Source organism: Stylophora pistillata, chromosome 7 (genome assembly GCF_964205215.1).
Source record: "Stylophora pistillata chromosome 7, jaStyPist1.2, whole genome shotgun sequence".
Taxonomy (NCBI): domain Eukaryota; kingdom Metazoa; phylum Cnidaria; class Anthozoa; order Scleractinia; family Pocilloporidae; genus Stylophora; species Stylophora pistillata.
In genome coordinates, this window is record NC_142525.1 from 22,451,938 (window position 1) to 22,475,987 (window position 24,050).

The following is a 24,050-nucleotide window of genomic DNA, read 5'->3' on the forward strand; positions in this document are numbered from 1 at the left end:
GTTTACCTTTCGTTCTTTTTGTCTTATAATGAGCTTTATCAAACGAAACAATAATTCACTAGATAAGAATTTAACTCAAGAAGGATCGGAGTTAAATAATTGTTTGCTCCTGTTTGCTGTATGCAACACTCGACCATAGTTCCTGTAGCCACGTGCTTCACAGTCCAATGTTCTATTTTTGCGGAGTTGTCGATTTCAGAGGACTTCACTTTGAATTAATTAGCGTTATTCCGTACCAGAGTAACATGTTTCTGAACAAACAACATTAATTCTGCGAACGTTTGGTTCGCGGTTTGGTTGAAGACTTTTATTTAAACAAAGATCTCTTACGTGAAGTAATTACAGCCTCCTTTTCAACGAAATGGAAATGGCGAAACCCCGTGATACGCTTTGTAAACACTCATTATCAAGAGGTGTTGACTAAAATATCCTGCCAAGTTATATCGCTATTATGGGAGCGATGCAACAATTTCAGGACTGCAATAACCTTTTGTGATACAGCAATATGAACGGTAAGGTGATATTTTGTTAAATAAGCTGTAGACTGGATGTAAAATGCGAAGCAATTGAGTTTTCGTGTGAATGTGTACGAATAACTGACGGCACCGTCAAATGAGCTCATTTTATCCAACTTTAAAATTTGATTAAATCGCACTGAATCATTTCCCCAAAAAATCCTTTGGAGATCGAAAAGAATCACACTTCGCCTTCAAAAATCCAGATTTTCAGTCGATTATTTTGAATAGCACATAGTTAAATAACGGGTTACTTTTGACCTATTTTTAATCTTGTTAGAAGAAGGTCGGACAAATTCAATTAGATTGTGTAAATAAATGATCGAGAATTGCTCAAATTGCCGTCAACACATGTATTGATGTTGTTTTTCAAGATTTGGTACTTTTTATCGATCCTAGTGTTTTCAATTGGTGGCGCGACGCTCCGAGATTCGTCTGTAATTTTGAGCTTCAAAAGCGGCATTTTGGCGAAACTCAGTTTTTATCGATTTTCTCCAAAATAAATCGATATATAGCCAAACGAAGTATGCAGTGCTTTTTTTCACCATAAGGCCTACCTAACTTGAGAATATGAGCCGAATCGATTTTTTGGTTGTTGCCACAATATTTTGAAAATGTACTATTTTTTGGCCACATTTGCTCTTAATAACAGATGATCAAGAGACACAAGACATTTCTCGCCTTCCAGCTTTGACATTTGAAGATGTTGCGAAGTATTCGAAGGATAGGTCCGGCTCCAGCAACACGGCAAAAGCATGCAAGTTTATGGCTCAACCAGGCTATCTACATGATATCAAAGGTACATAGATATTCTGTTTTCTTACTATAATCCAAAATATAATATTAAATATATGAACACAATCGTTTGCCTAGTTTTTATATAGCACTGTTTTAAGAACACTGAGCTGACCCTCTAACATGGTCTTTTATTTATAACTAAGTGCATGTCTTTATTTGAATTTATATTTTTCAAACTTAGGCCTAATTTTCTAGTAAAATAAACGAAATTGAGTTAGTATTAGGATAAATGTGATAAAGGTTTGTGTATTATAGCTTACTTGTGTGCATTTATCTTTCTTGCTATATTTAAAAATCAGGTTCAAAATGAACTCTGTATATATGTCCTAGTTGTAACTGTGGTTTCTAAACGGACAACAATATGAGAATTGATTGTTCGCGGTAAGCGAAATATTAAACAAAATAGGAAATAGTTTCTATTTCAAGTTTTCTGTTTATGGCTCGAGCTTTATTTTGCTGCAGTTTAAATACTTAATTCTCTTTTTTTAAAAAGAAATCAAGCTCAAGAATGGACCTTTTATTTAACAATTATTTCCTGATTAAATATAAAACTCTCCTAACGACAGAGAAGAAACTGCGGTTTAATTGGTTAATTTACCACACGCCACATTTTCTGTTTCTCTGAGAAAACAAACACTTCGCACAAGAGAAGAGTTAACATAAGTCAAAATGCTTCAAAAAGTATATCGATCACCGGAAACAGACCACTGCAAAACGGTCTGAGTAAACACTGAGAACAGTATAACAGTAAATGTCAACAAGTGTGGCTAAAATTTGATCCAAGAGTGATGTGGACATTTTGAACGGTGCAGTTGTTAAAGAAAGATCCGAAGCCGCCTGTGATTTCCTCAGTTATAATGGGCACAATGAGGCCGTTTTCCTGCAATTCTTTCTGTATGTTTATGGCGGTGACAGTGGCAAGAGATTCGGATCTGTCAGAGGTCAAGCTTTTCGAAAGGACTTCGCTGCAGGTGCGGAGCTGTGATGTCGAGGGCTGCGTGTTGTAATGTAAAAGACACTGTTCTCTACGGTGACCACAGATTGCCATTATGTGGCGGTTCTCTTCACCAGCATTCGACCATAAGGTGATTGCGGTGGCTCTGACGCTTTGGTTGGTGTACATTTTGGAGAGTTTTGCTTCCTCGCTGATGCTTTTTTTTCATCCCGTCGAGTTTGTTGCCACCAATTGGTCGGGCGTCGAACCAAACTTTATCGTCATAATTCCACTTAGAATTCTTTCTCGGATACTGAAAGAAAGCATCGCACCGAGGATTGAGTCTGGCTATATAAAACTTCAAAGCTTTGTATTCGTCGTTCTCTTCAGGTGTTTCATACATTCTTACCAATTTCTCGTTGCTGAATACATCAGTCACTCCTCCGGGATGGTTTTGTCGCTTCATCATGCGCCATTGTGACAATTCTTCTTCCCGACGCATCGAATTCAAACTTGAAGCTCGTTTTCTTCAGCTGCCTCTGACCTTCTCTTCCTCTCCGACAAAAGAATAAAATAACGTAAAACCATACATTGCGGAGGAGGGCGAGTGGATTACTCAGTGCAATGGCTGGCGAGGCTCTGAACTTCATCAAGTCTTCGCTCTCTATGGCTGGCTTTTGGGTGACATTTTCCTTGCCCTGGCGCTTCAGACGGACTATCTGAGCGTTTAACATTTCATTTGATCGTTTAAATCGAGGATCTGAACTCAGTTTGAGCCCTCTGCTTAGGGGTGGTGCATTCAGGTATCTCTGAAAAGAGTGCCTGAAACCAAAGAGAGAGGATTTGCAGTAGGATTCACCGGACTTGTTCCTCGCTTCGGCATAGGACCTGCGCAGGTTTGTGTCCAGTTGTCCTATGTTTTCCATTGAAGTTTGTTTTGTTTCTCGTTACACCAAGCTAAATAAAAACAAGTTTTCTTTGAGTTTAAAAAGAAACCATTTAAAAGTTATTTTCGTGAAGGAAAACCAGACAGAAAGACTGTTATTGTTACATCTGTAATTTGATGTAATTAAATGTGTTAATCCTTTTGCAAACAATTTTTCCGTGAGTTTTACTATTCCCGAGAACAATTGTAAATATATATTTAACAATTTTAAAACGGAAAAACTTAAGCTTACCTTTGAAGGTTGAAACAGACCAGTTTGTCATTTGTTTGGTTTTACCAGAGTGCCTTTCTGTCAAAATTTGTTGCATTTCACCCTCTGACAGTGAAGCGAATCGTGACGGCGCTGATGCCGAGTCTCCTTTTCCGTTGTTTTTCTTTTTTTCTGCCACATTTAAGAACTCTAACCCAAGGGAAATGGTCGGAAAATTGTCTTCGTTTTGGGACTGTTGGGCCGAGTCTCTGTTTGTATACATTGTTGTCGCAAATTATATTCTTTTTCCCCGCGCTAACAATTGCCGCCCGCGCGAAAAATAATTTTTCTGGCGAAACGATCTGCTCAGGCTATCGGTGTGCACTATCGGGATTTTGAGCAAGCTTACGTATAATGAATTGGATTGCGCGGCTCTGCTAGCTATGTTGTAAATCCATTTGGATTATTGGAGATTAAAGTAGTCAAAGAGGGGGAAACCACTTTTGATAATATGCGATATTTAGTTAAAGATCCACTTACAAATCAGTACTCACTTAAGACTAAAGATATTTATTATTATCAAGTCCAGTGCCAACTTGGGCTTAAAGGTCTGCAGTGGCGTGATTTTTTTTCCTACATTAGAGATGATTTGTATGTTTGTACAAGGATAGCTTTTGATAAGGAATTCTTTCAGAAAGCAAAGAACAAAGTAGATAGCTTTTTCTTTTAATATTATTTGTAATTGTGGCAGATATAAAAGTTTTGATGCACTTTCAACAGTAATCTAGTGATTTTCAAACTCCTGAGCCATTGGTTGAAGAATGTACACCCATTTCATTTGTTTAATATGGTATTCTAACTAATTAAAGAGCACACACTAAACTCACTGAACAATAGAAGTAAGCAGTACTTAATTTTACTATTTTAAAACAATAGAGAACAAAAACTATTTAGTACTAACTTATGGTCTTGTTGTGTGTAATAACTTTAAACAGAACACAAGACTTAAAAAAAAAAAAAGTCAAAAGACGCAAGTTATGTACATAAGGAGTGTTATAGTTTAAATGGATTTCCAAATATGTCTGAGGGTCATTCAAATTAATTTCTAAATAAAAATGTTTCAATGTCTTATCTACCTGGATTCAAAATCAAAGGCCCTTGAAAATTTGTAAGAAGGCAAGCAACAGTATAAATTTGAGTTATTGAGCCTAGTGTTGTTAGTGGCACATCAGATTAAAAAAAATGTTACTCCTTAATTCTTCTGATTGCCCTCTCTACATGCATTGTTAAACTAGCGATTGCCTTGGTCTTTAATACATCTGCCTCAGAAAACTGTGTTTGGTCCTCAAGAAAGGGAGGAATATTCAATTCTACATTTTTTGCATTTAACAAAGCTTCAATGTCAAATCCTTTATCGGCCATGACCGAATCGCCTATAAATACGGCACAACTCGTAAAAATACTCAGCGGTACTACACAACAAAACGCCTAGTAATATATTTAAAAGTTATTCCACGAGCGCGCGTTGGATATGAGATGATAGATAGCCAACGAGGCGCGTAGTGCCGAGTTAGCTATAATCATCTCATATCCAACAAGCGCCAGTAGAATAATTGTTTTATTAAAAACGCCCCCAAGAAATTATTATTTTGTTAGATGAAACCGGATTTTTTAGCTCCCTTTTGATTTTAAGCTGATACGTACGCTTACCATATTTGTAGATTATGTTGTATTGGCTCATATACCATAATGGCTAAGCCAATAAAAAGTCTTGAATTGCATTATCCAATGATCCAGTTTTTAATAAATATATATATACTGGCGGCTATTTGGGAGAAAATATATATATCGTATTAGACGTTTTGTTGTGTAGTATCGCTGAGTATTTTTACGAGTAGTAAAAACGGGAAAAACCTCCGCAAAAAGTTAAACTAGACATGGCAACAAGCAAACAAGCCAATGAAGATCTGCCTACTTTTTCTTTGGGAATGGATTTTTTAACTCCCGAGAAAGAACCCAGAGAAAGGGAAAACAATCGGAAAACAAAACAATCAACGGTTTCTTCTCGTTTCGGAACTCTAACTTCATTTCCACGCATGAGTTCACCTGTCAGTTTTTGACTAATCTGAGACAGGATCATTGAAACATGGCGAAATGCTTTTCCGAAACAAAACAAATAACGTATTGAAGCGTAGGAGAAGGAATTTCTGCCCTTTATACATAAACTACAGCGTTGAAAATGTTATAAAACAATTGGTTCATACGTCAGCTGCGCGTTCATCGAGATATGAAACACTTGGGAAGTTTGGAGAGCACTCAAGAGACTAGAGTTGCTCTCGGCTACGCCTCGAGCAACTCTTACGCATCTTTCGTGCTCTCCAAACTTCCTGCGTGCTTTATATCTCGATGAGCGCACGCTGACGTATGAACCAATTGTTAATTGAAAGTTCTAAGTCTCCTTGCGAATTCGTCGCAGTTCCTCGTCGATATGGCGTTTTCTTGTGTAGTATCGCTGAGTATTTTTATGAGTTGTGCCGTATTTTGACGAGCCCGTAGGGTGAGTCAAATTACAAATAACGAGTAAAAATACTCAACTATACTACACAACAAAACGTGTAATAAGTTATATATTATCCAACACGCCAAATTGTTGGTACGAAAAAAATATGGCGGCCAATTTGAAGGAGAGTTCTGACGAAGAGTCAGAACGCCTGGAAAATATAGATCCAAGTTTATTAGATGAATCGAACAAAAAAGACAGTTAGGCAACCAAGAAATGTCTTCATTTATTAAAGAAAATAGAAATAGCAACACGACAACGCGACAATTCCGTTCCGCTTCGCATACTTCTGTCACGCACTCCCCGTAAATAGATATCCACGAAATTCGCCCGCACTGAAATAAAAATTTGGCGTGTTGGACTATAAATAAGTTATTGGACGTTTTGTTGTGTAGTATCGTTGAGTATTTTGTAACCAGATGTTACTCTGAGGTCTTTATTTTGATCTGAATTTATTCTTAAAGTCCATGTCTGTTCAAAAGAAACTAACAATGACATTTAGAAATCGAGACGAGGCAGTTGTTGACTATTTCCTCGTGCATATTAAAACACAAACTCTTACATCTAGAAGTTAGAGGAATATAGCATTAATGTGAAAATCGTTCAGTTTTTCCAGTTTAAACTTTTTTAATAGCATTCTAGTTTTTGAAATACCGATCAGTAAAAATAGGGGTGATTGAAAGCGATCTCTGCACGTTTTCCAAGCCTCTCAAGAGACGGTTATGCATCTACTTTTTCAGTTTCTTTATTCTAAAACCTTTTGGAATGATCTTGAAAATTTTTGGCTAGCACTGGCCAAACGATAAAGTAAACTTGAAAATGAAAGTATCATATTTGATATATAAGTTGAGGAATGTGGCCTGCTTAAGGTGGCTGAACGCAGTTTTTGATACCTGTGTTTCTTTCACCATTTTCTCCAAAAACCCTCAATCTCTCGGTCGCCAAAACTGGCAGCAAGCAAGTTAACAACACAAACTTTATTTTTTAATAGTTAAGCTAACGTATGTGCCGTTGCCATGGCGACATGAATAGATATAAACAGGCCTTTAATATGGGTTTTGTTTAATTGTAGAAAATCTAGTCATTAGATTTTCTTTATAATTTGCATGCAACGAACTTGTAACGAAATGAAAACTTTTATCTAGTAATTGTAATGAGATGTATTTATGCAAATGAGTGAGCATGCGCGTTGTTGAGTGTTAGCGAGTTTGCCAGAGAGTGTTCCACGTGCTTGGGTCAGTGGTTAAGTTATCGTGTAATCCAAGTCTTAATTATCGCAATAAATTCATTCAGCAACCCACTCAGAGTCATTACAGTAATAAGTGTCATATGACAAGACAGTGAACGCTATAGGCTGTTGTAGCAGGAAGTTCTCTTTCTATAAGAGTGGTAATAGCAAACTTGCAAGGGTGGCGTAGCTTGACTCATTAAGCATAAAGTTAATAACTTTCTTTTCTTCTAGGCAGTAACAATTACAATGTGTTATGTTGTAGGTTATGTAAGTACTGTATGGCATAGTATTGTATTGCACCGTATTGCAACTAGTATCCTACACTGAAAGCGACGTAGGTAACTTAATATTTGATTGACGATTAAGAAAATATTTTTACGCTATTGCAAATAGAGATGGAACGCAGTTTCGGATATTAACCGAGCCGCGATATGGCGAAGTAAATATCCACCTCAACGACACTGATACCACTTTCACCGATACTGATACTTCTTTCACCGACACTGACACAGATACAAAAAAAAAGTCCATATCTTTCAATATACCGAAAAATGGTAGAAAATTAATTTCTTGACGCGCGATGCTGTCTCATTAGCTGCTTGGAAGTGTATAGTACTTGCTATTCACTTCCAAACTAGCCAATCAGCTCAAATGCAGGAGAAGCATCATTCTTTTGCGTCGTATATACTTATGAGAACAACTACTAGTCACAGAGAATAGCAGAAGAACATAGCCATATTTTCAACAAAGACGAAGTTCACTTTGTCAAGTTTTGGCCAAAGCGATAAGTCAAGCTGACGTTTCGAGCGCTACCCTACATCGTACGCTCTGAAACTTTATAGGCTAGGAAAGGTAAACATGGACCATTATTCTTAAATTTCTTGGTCTTTCTGGTATTAAAATAAAAGGATGCCGGATCATCCAGACTCAATAGCTTATACTTCAAAATGAACTACAATATCCTCCTATTGAAGGTGAGGTGATCGGTCCAAATTTTGTCCCAACTCAAGCTACAGCTACAGAAAAACCTACAGAGTTCATCTCCAAAGGCTTTCATTTACCTCACTCAAACAGAGCAATGTCTTCCTCCAAACTTGGCCACCTCTTCCGAGATCTACAACCTCGAGACATGTAATTGAGATGCCATAGTGCTAAGCCTTCGTACCAAATGTCCAGTGCGAAAGTTGCAACACATCACTTATCAGTTCTATCCGAGTTCTACATGGGGAACGGGACAAAATGTGCTGTATTTTGCTGCGATAGCAAGATCTCCGGTATACCATTATTACATTTTTTTAGACGAAGATGTTGTGCTGCGTTTCAATTCATTTGCTGCGCCTGAAATGAGAAGGCTTCCACCTTTTAGAGTCTTCGAAAAAATGGCTTTTAGATTACGAGCCCGCAGTTGGCATTTTGGATTACACAGGGCATCATGGGGCAATCTGGACCAATGACAGATGAAAGAAAGTATGTAAGAAGACGGACAGTCCCCTTGTAATACCAACAGTATGGTATGATGCTATTTTCAATGCATTTCATTACAAATCTATTGAGCATCTTTTTTGTTGTAGAGTATTTTAAAGGATTGCTATTTTGAGTATTTTTAGGTTTACCTTTTGTTTTGATGAGTCCCGCCTTTTTGCGTCTACGTTGTTATTTTGGTAGATCTATAGTTGTTATCATTTATTATTAGTGTGTGCTTGAACTTGGCTCATTTCTTACCGTGCTAGACATTTTAATCGCTTGTTATGGTTGAGGATAACTAGTTTGCTAGGTGGTCATGTTTGGGTTGGTAAAACTGACCTTTAGTTTTACCCACACTGAATATCCTGTTTTGGAAATTCCCACGGTCAGCTAAAACCCAAACATGTCTGTAATTTTTGCATTAAATGCGAGGACACTCCTTGCTGAAGTTAGAAGAGAAATAGCTGTGGTAGTAGAAGGTAGTAGCAACAATAGAAGAGTAGAGAATAAAAGAAGGAAAGTATAGAGTCTTGGTGCCTCTTGTTAATTCGCCAAGCGAGTGGTAAAAAACCCCTCAACATTTTCCTTACCGCACACAGTACAAAAGCAAAAGCTGGTGGTCGCAGCAATATTTCATGTTTTCTGCCGTAGAACTAATATTTCGAGGCCAGGCACTGGTGTTTATGGCTGTTACTGCGGATAATCCGAAACATCGCCCATACCCAGGGTATTCATCGAACCTAAACAAATACTGGGGAGATCACATTCGACACGATTCGAGAGGAAGCTCCATTAATTTACAGAAATCGGTCTTTGTTTAAAGATTTAAAGCAGCATTTAAAGGGTTACGTTATCAACACGAGAACATATTCAGAGGCGGCGGAGCGTTTTGAAACATAAGGGGGGGCTCATCGTACACAAAGTTAAGCACATAGCTCTAGTCTACTCGTATTTTCCAAAATGTCTTTTGCGCCGCTCGTTTGCACGAACAAACTTCTTTGCAATGTCTACAGTGTTCAATGTGAGATACAATGAAATATATGAAGTTCATATATTTTGGCTAGCAGGGCTGATTTTTTTCAGGTCTGATTTTTTTCAGGTCTGATTCTCGCTATTGCTTAAATAGCGCTCTCTACTGCGAGGATCGTGCATCATATGTATCTAATACCGCAGTACAATAAATGAACTTCATATATTTCATTGTATCTCATTTATCACTTTCACGGGTTTATCACGAATCAACTTAACGGCCTGCTACCAGTTGGCTTGTTAGCTCAATTGGTAGAGCGCTGCACTAGTATCGCAGAGGTCAGTGGTTCGAATCCCGTACAGGCCTGATTTCTTTTAATATATGAACTTCATATATTTCATTGTATCTCATTTATCATTTTCACGGGGGGTTTATTACGAATCAACTTAACGGCCTGCTCCCAGTTGGCTTGTTGGCTTAATTGTTAGAGCGCTGCACTAGTATCGCAGAGGTCAGTGGTTCGAATCCCGTACAGGCCTGATTTTTTTCAGGTCTGATTCTCACTATTGCTTAAATAGCGCTATCTACTGCGAGGATCGTGCATCATATGTATCCAATACCGCAGTACAATATATGAACTTCATATATTTCATTGTATCTCATTTATCACTTTCGCGGGTTTATTACGAATCAACTTAACGGCCTGCTCCCAGTTGGCTTGTTAGCTCAATTGGTAGAGCGCTGCACTAGTATCGTAGAGGTCAGTGGTTCGAGTCCCGTACAGGCCTGATTTTGTTTCAGGTCTGATTTTCGCTATTGCTTAAATAGCGCTATCTACTGCGTGGATCGTGCATCATATGTAAGACAATGCCCAGAAACAAAAAGAGAGAGCGTCAATTACCAGTTGGAAGAAAGATACCAACCCGTAACTCGGCAAGAATTCCGTCTAACCCCGTACTTGATTATGCTTTCAATTCTTGGATAAAGGAAAGCTGAGGCAAAAAAATAGATTTCTTTGGGGCTACGGCTTTGTTTTTGATTGGTATGGGGTTATACGGAAATCTTTCCCGTAATTCTACCTCAAACGATAAATAACTAGCGCACCACTGACCACTGTCATCGTTGATGACTCTATGATAAAAAATGTTCAGGGAATAAAACTAGCCAAGACTGTGAGACATCGGATACAAACTGCAGGTGAAATTGGCGAACCGTAATTGTTATAAATACTCTTTTTTTGTTAAAATCATTCGTGAACGGAATGACCAGCCCGCCAATGTCGTTGAGATAGGTTACTTAACACGTTTCAAATCAGCTCGTAAATTATACATGCGCATTTCTTAGGTATTTTATCCATCTTATATTTTCTTCAATATGACAAAACTACAGAATACAGGGCCACTCATTTCCATCTCATTGAATCACAATGCATTCTTTTGTTTTCTGCCTCGTTCTTCAAAGCATGCCGACAAGGTGGACCTCAGTAGCCCTGTATTCTTGTAGATTATTATAAGCATACATTTTTAAATTTTATTTCTTTGAAAGTTTATTTACAAAGGGTTAACCTCTTAAAATTCCTTTTTAGGATATTATTTGTGTTGTTTATTTCTTTGATAACTTAAATAAAATATTATGTAAGCCGTCCCCTGGAGCCACAATAGGTGGTTTTCAACCAATTTCTAGAGAGACAGGTAACAATGGTGAAAGGAACAAAGGCTGGTGGACGCACAAAAGAAGCTAATGAGATATCAACTTATTATTACGAATCAACTTAACGGCCTGCTCCCAGTTGGCTTGTTAGCTCAATTGGTAGAGTGTTGCACTAGTATCGCAGAGGTCAGTGGTTCGAATCCCGTACAGGCCTGATTTTTTTTCAGGTCTGATTTTCGCTATTGCATAGATAGCGCTCTATACTGCGACGATCGTGCATCATACGTAAAACCTGAAACTGCAAACATATTTTGCTCGTGGAGACAATAATCAGTTTACTTGTTGCCACACAATACTGCCGACATAGTGTTTCGATTTGGGCTGAAAAAACTGTCTTTTATATAAATCATGTGTTATATACTCATGTCTCTGAAATGTAAGTCCTTTTCACTTAGAATCGCCAAAGGAATGAGTGGTTTATAGTTGTAGATGCATTTTGATTTATAGTTGTGCACTTTCTTCAAACTTAACCGTTTCACGTAAAGCTGTTTGGAGACTGAGAATAAATTGAGCTTCCTTTAAAAAAACCTTTAGTTCAAGATTAGAGAAGTTGAAATCATTTTTGGCGTCGAGGCTCCCAGTTCTCGGACAACGAAAATTTTAGGATCCGACGTTGATGTTTAGTATTCAAAAATTGTAAAGAACAGTTGCTAAGCTTTCGTACCATCCTTAAAACTTTTTTTTTTGTCATGTCCTCGTTGCCATCGTCGTCGTGTAATTGTAGGGGTGGAACGCTAACATTGGCGAAAACGTGCATGGGTTTAATTTGGAAATATGACTGGAAGAAAAGCTAGATTGAAGACGATTGTGAATAGCTCATTCGTTATCCTAAAATCTTACATGGATTAAAATATCTACGGCTGAGAAGAATATTTTCGCTTTTTTTAGCCGACTGAGGACTAAGAAACGGCAAAACAAAAGATCTATCAGGTGGTTTCCACGTTACGTCATTGCCGTCATGTTGGTGAAAGTAAACTTTTGTTCGTACACCAACATTTATTCCTTTATCCATTATTACCTGGGTCTCTAGAGATTGGTTCCAGACTTCCTATGGGCAGAAGGAAAGCTCAAAGGTGTATTATAAGATTTTTTCTTCTATCATTTAAACACGAAGGCGCGCTATAAAAGGAGAGGTGCCTTAGGTACCTCTGGATCAGTTGTCAATCAACCGTCGTGTGATGTAGAACTCTAACAGTCAAGTCAGCTTGAGCTATAGCTAATCCAAAGCAGTGAACAGCGGGCGCATTCCTCAAAATTGTTTTATGTTTTCATCACAATACAAGAATTTTTGAGATTTGTATTTCCTTTCTCCAATGGAAACTGTCTTTATTTGTGGCAGTAAATTTGAAATCGAAGTAGGTGGTTCGCACGTTACATCTTGCCACCATGCTGGTGGAAGTAAACATCTCATTAGCTCTTTTGTTCGTCTACCAGGCACCTAAGGGACCTTTCCTTTTATAGCGCGCCTTCGTGTTTAATAATAATAATAATAATAATAGTACGGTATTTATATAGCGCTATTTCTATCACTATCCAATAGCGCTGTACAATAATTTTATAAATCGGACCGATAAGATTAAAAAACCGTAAAAATCTCTAAAACATGAGTAAAAGAAACTAGCTAATAAGGTAGTCTGTAATAATGAGAGTAAAAAACTTGAAACTTATATTGAAATTAACTAATTTCCTAGCCAATTAACTTGCTCACTAACTAATCAACTAATTTACTAGCTAACTATCTAGCGGCCTAAACTTACTACTTACATAATTAAATAGCTCAGTAAGGAGTAGTCTAATTGTAAAATTTGTTAAAAAGGTATGTCTTTATACAGGTCTTAAAATGTGATAGCGAGCCGCTCACTCTTATGTTGTTTGGAAGAGAGTTCCATAGAGTCGGTGCTACAAAAGAGAAACACCTATGACCATAACTTGCTAGCTTAACAGATGGTACTTGAAGTAAATTTTTAGAGGAGGACCTCAGATTTCTGGTCGTTACATAAGGCTTCAACAGTTCAGTGATGTAACTAGGGGCCTGGCCGTTGAGCGCTTTGTAGGTCAGAAGTAGTATCTTGTAATCTATGCGCTGGCTAACTGGGAGCCAATGCAGCTGCTTTAAGATAGGTTTGATATGGTCGTACTTTCTTGTATGAGTGACGACACGAGCTGCGGCATTCTGGACATTTAAGCAACAATCTTTTTCTTACTGTTTCTATGTAAATATTTTAGAGTTTTAGTTATTATTATTCAACTGTGCGTCGCAGAGTACATATAACGCCCAAGACGAGTACCAACAGCACGCGATATTTGTATTCCAGAGATATCTGTGAAATTCACCCGCACTGAAATAACAAATTGGCGTGTAGGATAATAAATCTCTTATTAGACGGTTTGTTGTAATAACAATAATCACACTTTATTTATATAGCGCCATTTCCAGCGATGTTCAATAGCGCTTTACAAAAATGTTTAAAATGTTACAGATATCACAAGTATTGTTCATAAGAGTATTTAAAAATTACACTCCACTGAAACGGCTAAAATATAAAAGAGACTAATTTAATAAAAACTTAAAATACAAAGCTAAAATATAAAAAGGGCTAATATATATAAAAACGACTAAAATATAAAAAGGGCTAATTTAATAAAAAGATAAGTCTTCAGTTTCTTCTTGAAATCGTTCAGACTGTCACAGGATCTTATTCCTAGAGGCATGTCATTCCCCAACTATGGTGACGCTATTGAAAAAGAATGAACAGCATAGTTGCACGGATTATATACAGCATCAAACAGGCGATGGCCATTAGCAGATGTTTAGTTGCGCCGTGGAATATACCTCGTAAATAGGTCGGACAAATATGAAGGCGTTATGCCATTTAAACATTTAAAAGTCATCAAAGTAATCATTTGTATTTTGACTCGCCCCACGGGCTCGTCAAAATACGGTACAACTTGTAAAGATACTCAGCGATACTACACAACAGAACCTCCAATAAGATATATGTATCTCATTGCCACTCTTACAATCGATTGTATTTATTTAAGCGCATGCGTGCTGAAAAATGGCTTTACTTTTCAAATTGAAAATGACCGTCGAAGGGTCCAAGCGTCGTTGTTTTTAACGCTAATTATAAGAGCGAAATCGCGCTTTTAATGTTTACCTATCTATTAATCATAAACTTTTTGGAAACGCGTAATCCAGCTTCACAGCTGCAAAGTTTTATTTTTAATGAAGATATCTTTCTAAAACTTTTAAAAACCAGCGAAGTTTTACGTTGCCAAAAATGTACGCTGGTAGTTACCCGAAGACATTTATTCCATCCATGCCCAATCAGTAAAACTGTTATACTTAGATTTTTTCTTTACATTCATTTTACATAACACTTACCTGAAAACTGATATTTTATAAATATGCAGATAACTTTATTTTTTTGTAAATTTCATGCACCGTACCTCACTGGGGAGGCTGCGAATTTGAATATTTTAATAAACAATCTATCGTTTGTCTATCAGTCTATCTATCATCTATCTATCTATTTATCTATCCATTTCAAATCTTAAATATTTGCACAGTGTGAGAATGACCAACTACTTAAGTTTCCATATAATCCAAACTTGGTCCTTTTATACTTGGATAGTTTTGTATACATTCATTTTATATAAAAACTGTTATTTTATAAATATGCATATACCTTTAATGTTTTGTAAATTTCGTGCACTTAAGCCTCACTGGAAAGGCTGCAAATTTGAATATGTCAATACACAATTTGTCTATCAATCTATCTAGTATCTATCTTTCTATCTATTTATTTATCCATCTTAAGTATTTTGCCACTGTGAGAATGGAAACCCCGACAGCAAATTACTTATGTTTCCATTTCATCCATACTTAGTCCATAATCACTGAATTCGATCAATGTTCATGGTTTCATGTGACCAGAGCGTAGCTAAGGGAGGCGTTGTGAATGAGGCGTGACACTTTTATAGCTCTTTTCTCTGCACGTCCTGACGATTCCACACAATGTGGCGCCCGTACTTGGCAACACAATGGAACAGCAGTTTTTACTGACGATTCATGGTGATTTAGATAATTATTTTGGGTATTTGTGCCAAAAGTCTTCGGTTTTTTGGTTTTGGTGTTCATTGCGGTTTGTGGATTTTCGGGGTCTTTTTAGCATTTGGTTTTCGGTTTTCGTCAAAAATACTAACGAACCACCTCTGCAATGCGGTATTGGCGTCTCAAAAGTCGCAATTAGTATTACATTGCGTTTTGTTAATTCGCGATGAATTAATTTTCCCCCATAAGATTAAGATATTTTTGTTATTCCCTAGGTCTAAATGTGCCAAAATGATTTTTACAACGAGAGGTAAACTGACTGCTTTGGTTTTTATCCTTGGTTCGATCGCCTTTTACATGTATGCCTCATACAAAACGGAGTTAGAACAAGAAATCAACAAGACCGGTAGAAACCGCAACATCACAATAGGTGAGTCAACGAGTTTAAGAATGATTTACAGCGTTCGATGCTCATCAGATCAATAACATCAAAGTCCAAATTAAGACGTGGTCTCTGTAAAAATGGTCCGATGCATTTCGGTTCGAAACTCGACTTCTTTCAAACTTTGCTCATGATGAATCTTTCTTAGTCTAAAAGTAATCAGAAACACCTTAGTTTTTCAACATTTTGCAGAAAAAAATTTTTCCGAGCAAAAATTACTTTAGCCCTTGAACGCTAATTTTTAACTGCACCTATCCTCATAAATGGCACGAACTGCTCGTCTTTCCGAAAAAACCTTGGTTAAAGGAATTTTATTTGCGACGCATATTCAGATCAATCCTTTAGGAGAAGAAAGCACGGCAAGTTTAGCTTTTTTAACGATTTTCACACTGAAAACTATTTTTCGGCTTCACACCCACTTTTGTGCTGCTGATCAATCCATTAGTCGTTCTTGTTCGGATGACCAGATTACTTTGACCATTTTTGGTGGTCTGTATCGACGAAACAAAATAAATCCCCATAACTTATTTGAGTTCTGACTTTAATGCTAACTGATTCTACTGACTGCTGAAATGTTTTGGCCAGGGCGGAGAGAGGCCTAATCTCTCTCCGCCCTGGTTTTGGCATTTTTAACGTACTTAGGTAAAAAGGTCGGACCTTGCATAAATTATGAGACCATGCACCTTCGAAATTTGTTCTCTCTTGCCGATGTAGCTTGAATCCCTTGACATAAAACTGGCTATATGTATAGCTGTCATACATTTTGGTCTCTGAGAGGACGAACATTTTATGTTGGTATTTTCTTAACCTCGAAAAGCTTGAATCCGCCGCTGCCTGTTTGTTCTTCGCGGAAGGAAGAAGCAAGATAATTACACTAGCTCGAAATTGCTGCCTACGCGTAAAAATCATCTCAAATACTTTGCATATCGCAATTGGTCTTATCCGTCATGATAATTTCATGTGTCTCGAAATTGGTTTGGTTTTGTTAAAGAAACAGCTCTTTGGTGATTTTTTTTCTTTTCTTTGACGATGCTTGTCTATTGCAGGTGAGATCATCAGTGGAAGTATCGATCTAACTCAAGCCACAGCCACAGAAAAACCGACGAAGAATTCATATCAAAAGCTTTTTATTTACCTCACTCAAACAGAACAATGCCTTCCCCCAAACTTGGCCCCTTCTTCCGCGATTGGTGATCCCGATACATGTAATTGTGACGTCATAGTGCTGAGCTTTCGTACCAAATGTCAAGAGCGAAAGTCGCCTCACATTACTTATCTATTCGGCCCCAATACTGGATGGGGTACGGGACGAAATGCGCTGTATTTGGCTGCAAAAAAAAAAAGATCCCCAAAATACCATTATTACATTTTTATGGATGAAGATGTCGTACTTGGTTTCAATTCATTTGCCCCACCAGAAATGAAGAGGCTGCCACCTTTTAGAGTCTTCGAAAAATGGCTTCTGGAGTACGAGCCTGTAGTTGGCGTTGTGGATTACAAAGTGCATCATGGGGCAGACTGGACTAACAAAAGACGACGGGAAATATGTAACAAGACGGACAGTCCCCTTGTGATACCAACAGTATGGTTTGATGGCCTTTTCAATGCATATCATTACAAAGCTATTGAGCATCTTTTCCCTTACCGCACGCAGTACGAAAAAATATGCTGGTGGTTGGTGAACAGACATATGTTTACTGCTGTGGAACTGAAATTTCGAGGCCAGGCATTGATGTTGGTGCCTGTTACAGCGAGTAATCCCACACATCGCTCATACCCAAAGTCTGTAGCCGGCATGGAGACATACTGGAGAGAATATATCGACACGATTCGAGAGGAAGCTCCTTTAGTTTACAGAAATCGGACTTTATTTGAAGATTTTAGGCAGAATCCGTTTGATTACATTATCAACTCGAGAACATATTGCATGAACGTAACACGGCATCAACTTATTACACCGTACGCTCATTTTGATAGTCAGTAGTAAAACTGTAGCTAGGCGATTGTTCCTATTTTTTGTTATGGTCTTTGTCCACAATAAATTTCGAAAGGCTAGTTTGTCCCGGGAGGGAAGGGGTGACTCCAACGTATTCTTGTATAAGCGGGCGTCGAGACATCACTGGTGGTGTGACATCACGTAGCAACGAGGCAAGCGCGTCACTTGGGTTGCTCAGTTTAGCTGAGCTCTTTTCACAAAGAGAACTCTTCAAGCTGAGCAATCCGCTGACAAGAATGGAGAACTTTCAAAAAAGAAAGAAAGGTCGTAATTTTACGATAGGACGAATACCGATTTATTTCAAAGTTGCAAGAAGGTGAAATCCAAACTGTTCTCACAGTTTTAAAAGAAGTTCACCTCGATTTTAAATTAAGTCTAGTGGTTTGTTCATTAACTTTGCTATTGGGATTCATTAGCGATGTGAAATTCAGCTTGTGTAAATTGTAAAGTGATTGTCACATTGAGAGATAAAATCAAGGCTATTGGAACGATAAAAACAAGCTTGCTCGCTTGATTTTCTGGATGGATTTTTCTTTCGCTCTTGGTTTGTGCTACCTTTTGGTGGCTAATTCTCTCATCAATTCAAGTGACAGTGTTTATATTAGAAGTTAATCTCTCTTGAGGTTGTCCACGCCAACTCTGCTGTGTCAAGCGGCTACAAGGATTACCTTTTGTCAGTAGTCAAGTACCTCCCCGCCCCCCTCCCCCTCCGTTACGACGTAATTCTAATTCAAGGCAAACCTAAGCAGGTTGCTGCAAGCATTGTAAGCGAAAAAAGGAGAAGTTAGCAAAATTATATCTTATTTGTTTTGTTTTGTTTTGTTTAGTTTTGTTTAGTTTAGTTTTTTTTAGTTTAGTTTTGTTTCGTTTGTAGGGCTCTTTTACTTCAGATTGTACGCATCTGTTGCTTGCGTGACCAAATATGATCATTTGTTCCTTGGAAATGTTTGCCAACCCCCTAATCTTGATGCTTCTACGTTTCAAAGACGCACTTGGGAGGTCTATACGTTGGTAAGTACAACTGAGGGTCTCAGTAATCATTTTTGTTTCTCTGTATTTGTTTCTCTGTATTGTTCCTCATTTATATGATACGATGCATAGCTGTAACTAGTATCTTGGTTGTGAATTGCTCAGCTTGTACTTAGATGGTATCCGCGAAGTGATATTGAGTACGCGCTAATCTATACTGTAATTAGTTTATCGGATAGGGTTCGATCTTCATGAAAGATCTTGTACCTTTGAGCGTTTTCGTTTGATAAGGAAGAATTCGACCGAAGATCAGAATAAAGGTTTTCATTCCTAAAAAAAGCGGTGTGAGGATATGTTACCTAATAAAAAAAACTTCGTATGCGGGCTAATGTTCTGCGACGTAAAATTATGGCAGTCATCTTAAAACAAAGAGTGTTCAGTTTCAGATTCACTTGCCTTGTCATCAAGACGTGGCGCTTGCTTGGCGAGGCAGGTTAGTTAAACAGCATCGAACGTATCTGAAGAAACGAGATTCGAATAAAGTTGGTTGCGTTACTAAATATGATAATTTGGAGGATGTCGGGGAAAGTCCCAACATGTCTTTTACACTTTCGAACCAATTATCACCGAAAACAGGCCTTCGTTCACTCGCTATGCTGAATTTTTCATCACCCGTGAACAAAGCGTCTGACTTGCTTGGTTTTACCATTCTTATGAATCCAGGCGAGGAAAACAAAAATTCATGTAAATCTTATGTGATTCGTCTTAATAGTATAAAATGCAACGCTCCATATTATGTCTCGCCACATCATGCAAAACCTGTCAGTGATAATTAATTTACATTTCATTATTTTTTTCGCCTTTATTCTTATTGTTCGCCTGGTAAGACTGACAATACTTCATCTCTCGTAACTCAGTTTCGACGAAAAGCCTGAGTATCCAATGCTCAAAAAGATAAATAGACAAAAAGAAAGCTAAACAAATCACTGCAAGTAGTTTTAAGTCATACGCAGAAACATCTTGCGAACATTCTCGTAGAAAAAATTACTGACGATGAAGCATGAATGAAAAAAAGTAAGAGCAGATCAAGAAAAAATAACGGTCCATTTAGAGAGTGATGTTTCGTTTTAATACGATCGCATATTCTATGTTTTATCACTTGTGCGCGCGAGTGTTGAATAGCAAATGCCACCCCCCGACCTCAAAGGGTTTTGCTGTCGATTTTCTTCTTCTTCTTCTTCTTCTTCTTCTTCTTCTTCTTCTTCTTCTTCTTCTTAAGATTTATCCATGCGAATGCCTTTCTTACACATGAAATTCATTCTTATTTGAAAATCTGGAGAAACTTGTCGGATAGTTTCAGAAGACGTTAATGGAGGAGTGAGAGTATGATGGAAGATATAAAAATGAATCATTTGTTACGTCAGTGATAAATGTGTTCAATTTTACGACGTTTAACATTCAAGGTTGTACAAAAAGTGATTCTGCAGCTACCTTAGAAGCCTTGGAAGGTCAGAGGGCCACAGGAGTAGGGTTTGGAAAGTAAACAATTACAGTTTAAATGCAAGAAAGGGGTTTTATTTATCCGTCATCTCATATAACGTTACATCAGCAATCGGCGTAATTGAGGTGAAAGAACATTTTATATGTAACACATTACAATATTTGCATCCATTTTCCAAAATACTAGACTGGTGAAAACTGATGGGGTATCAGACTTGAATTGGTTACAATAGTTAAATATGGCAGTATAAAATACGCGATTCAGCGATTCAATAGTCTTAGGAAGTGAAATATTCTTCAAGGTAATTTGGGAATATCAACCAAGTTGAAATTGTAATTTGGTCATCTTAAGGCCAGTTAAAAATCTGACGTTTCGAGCGGTAGCCCTTCATCAGAGCGATTGGGGGAATTGTGGGTAATGTGTGGGTTTTATGCAGAAAGTAGAGCTACGCTATTGGTGGGAACATGGTGACGAGAAAAACACGTTTCTGCTCCAGTACCTTGTACAAATCCTCAAATACTCTAATACGAATGAATTAGTAGAATGAAAAGCGTTCGTTGATACCTATGGGATTAAGAGTGCCGATTTCAAAGACAAACTTTTGTTCAAGAGTTTTGCGGCTTTCCGAGCTAACTAAATGTAGGGAAAGACCGCAGATTGCTATATGCAGCTTAGGGTGATTAGGTAGATTGAAGAGTCTAGCGACTGGTTTTGATGCGTCCTTGTCATTCCTTTCTACTTCGCGAAGGTGTTCTCGGAATCGGTCACCTAGTCGTCTTCCTTTTTCGCCGATGTATAACTTTTTGCACTAAGTGCAAGTTATGCAATAGATGACGTTGGCTGAGGTGCACGTGAAGTGATCAGTGATCTTAATGGATCCATTAAGAGGAGGAGGGAATGCCTGATGACGAATGTTCTGAGGCATAAACAAGATGGGGATAAACACGATTAAAAGAAAAAGGAATCGTTTCTTTTAAGTTATAGAGATAATGAAATTATTATTCTTCCATGTGAATTGGGTTCTCCATCTTATTCAGGCAAATCAGTGAACTTTAAGCAGACTTTTTGAAAATTGAATTATAAGCATTTTTACCTAAAAACGTACAATGCTTTATATTTTCAAACAATTTCGCTTCACTATATATATATATATATATACGTCAGAATAATATTATTGTTTTTTGAAACTCAATTATGGTGAATGCAGCATAGTGGATCCAAGATGGCGTGCGGATATTAATGAAGATAGGTTGTCTTTGCAGCGAGGGCTTCTAACTTAACTATTGGGTGCGAATCTGTTATGATTTTAAGCTTCCATTTGGTGAAAATTTTGCGAGATCAGATGTTAAACAAAGCAACATAAGAGTTTTTAGCTTATACCTAAGTATATTTTAGCGTTGCCATAGAAAAAAAAATCGTTGAAACTCAAATGATTTTAAACGCAGAAGTTTAGAACCTCGTCTAGAAGAAACCTTTATCATTTTCGTTCATAAAGTACCCTTCAAGAACGGTTATTTCGCTTGCAAAGAATAGTGTTAGGCAGTTATTGTTGGAGTAATCGTTGTTTGCAAAAATGCATGGTAGCATTACTCTCCCCCAGTGGTACCGAAAATTCATCTGAGGGGATCTTGACCCATGGACTAATTTGGCTTTACATAACCCCAAGAACACAGTGATGGAGAAATGGCGCCCTATTCAAAGCTAACCACGATCAAGGGCAATAGTTACGGAGCCATCCCAGTTATGGTATTGAAAAGGAAAGTAATTAAAAGATATATCTTCAGAGTTAAACTTTGAAGGCAGACTGCTTTCTCCCTAAATGTTATGAACAACATCGCCTCACCCCAGTCTCACTACTTCTCGGTGGTGAACGTAAAGGAAGCCAGTATTGGGATCTTTGAAATAAGTGAAATAGATGCAACATCACTTTTTTCGACTTTGTTAGCAGTAAGACGTGCAAGGAGATATATTTTTTCGAAGAAAATAGTAGGGGATTGGTGGCACTTTAACACTGAAGCCTCAAGCTCGAATGCATCTAACGATTAGCGCATCTTATTGCAACTCCCACTGTGCTCTTAACACTCCCTAAAGCATTTGTTGAAAGCGGTAGTAAAAGTGTTGATCCTGTTCCTAAGCCTCTCTTTTTTAAAGATGAGGGGTTTATTTAAAGTCTAATACAAAATTTAAGTATGTAGGTGTTAACATCCCAAATGTGTTCGTTAACGCCGTTTAAGGTGGCGTTCACAATGATCTGTATGACCTTGTGTAGTGTTTGTGAATGTTTAGGTCTACCCTCCCCACCCCCCTTGTTTGTATATCGGAGCATGCGTGCTGGGATGTTGATGATTAAACAACGTGTTTGATTCTTGCAATGATGTTGCTTACTGTTTGTGGTTAAATCCTAATCATCCTGGGTTAAATCCGTAAATACACTGCACTTTGAACATGACTTACCAATTGTGAGAAGTAGATGCTGATGGTAATGTATTCAAGTTGTTTGAAAATCGTAAACACCAGGAAATAAAGTCAGCAAAGAGTGAGGGCCTTCAAAGTTTCCTCTTAAGTCTCCATTTCATCCATAGTTTGTCCATAATCATTGAATTGAATCAATGTTCAGGGTTTCGTGTGACCAGAACGTAGCCAAGGGAGGCGTTGTGAATGAGGCGTGACGTTTTTATAGCTCTCTTCTCTGGACGTCCTGATGATTTCAGACAATGTGGCGCCCGTACTTGGAAAAAAAATGGAACAGCCTGATGTGTCACTACAGAGGGAGGCATTGGGGTTTTAGGTTTTGCGGTTTTTATTGACGTTTTTTTGGATCAATTTTTTTGGGTATTTGTGCCAAAAGTCTTCTGTTTTTCAGTTTTGGTGTTCGTTGCGGTTTGCGGATTTTCAGGGTTTTTTTTAGCATTTGGTTTTCAGTTTTCGTCAAAAATACTGACGGACCACCCATACAATGCGGTATCGGCGTCTCAAAAGTCGCAATTAGTGTATTACATTGCGTTTTGCTAATTCGCGATGAATTAATTATCCCCCATAAGATTAAGATATTTTTATTTTTCCCCAGGTCTAAATGTACCAAAATGATTTTTACAACGAGAAGTAAAGTGACTGCTTTGGTTTTTATCCTTGGTTTGATCGCCTTTTACATGTACGCCTCATGCAAAACGGAGTTCGAACAAGAAATGAGCAAGACCGGCAGAACATCAGAATAGGTAAGTCAACGAGTTTAAGAATGATTTTCAGCGTTCGATGCTTATCATATCAAAGTCCAAATTAAGACACGGTCTCTGTAAAAGTGGTCCGATGCATTTCGGTTCGAAACTCAATTTGATTTAAACTTTGATTTAAACTCAATTTTTGATTTAAACGGTGCGGTTATCTGGAATAGCTTGTCCCCTGAATTGCGGCAAGCAAAATCACTTCAATCCTTCCGAAATGGTTGTCGCAATTTCTTCCTCTGAATCGACAAAACACACACGGCATCTATGTAAAGCAGAATTTCTTTATTTTTTTCTATTTTACTTTTAAATTTTAGATCATGTTTATATAGATTAAAATAGATTGTAACTGTAAAAATAGATTGTAATAATATTATTATTTTATCTGATAGATTTACCGTGTCTAAATAAAAATAAAGTTCAAGTTCAAGTTATGAATCTTTCTTAGTCTAAAAGTAATAAAAAAACACCTTAGTTTTTCAGCGTTTTGCAGAAAAAAATTTTTTTTGAGCGAAAATTACTCCACCCCTCAAACGCTAATTTTTAACT

The 24,050-nt window shown here is 37.6% G+C and overlaps 1 protein-coding gene and 1 pseudogene across 2 annotated transcripts in view; both read left to right on the forward strand.

Moving 5' to 3' along the window:
* The window catches only part of LOC111329877 (uncharacterized), a 56,185-nt gene extending 37,560 nt beyond the window's left edge, over window positions 1–18,625 (forward strand). The window contains exons 1-3 of one of the 2 annotated variants that reach the window (XM_022934637.2): window positions 14,804–15,393; window positions 15,648–15,802; window positions 16,861–18,625. In XM_022934637.2, coding sequence (XP_022790372.2) covers window positions 15,281–15,393; window positions 15,648–15,802; window positions 16,861–17,798 — 1,206 coding nt within the window. In that variant the 5' untranslated portion in view covers window positions 14,804–15,280 and the 3' untranslated portion in view covers window positions 17,799–18,625. Of the gene's footprint in view, window positions 1–14,803; window positions 15,394–15,647; window positions 15,803–16,860 lie in introns of those variants that run through there. The other variant, XM_088728704.1, reaches the window with a different exon arrangement.
* LOC148727116 (uncharacterized) lies at window positions 6,050–9,538 on the forward strand (annotated as a pseudogene).
* Window positions 18,626–24,050: the final 5,425 nt, after the last annotated feature.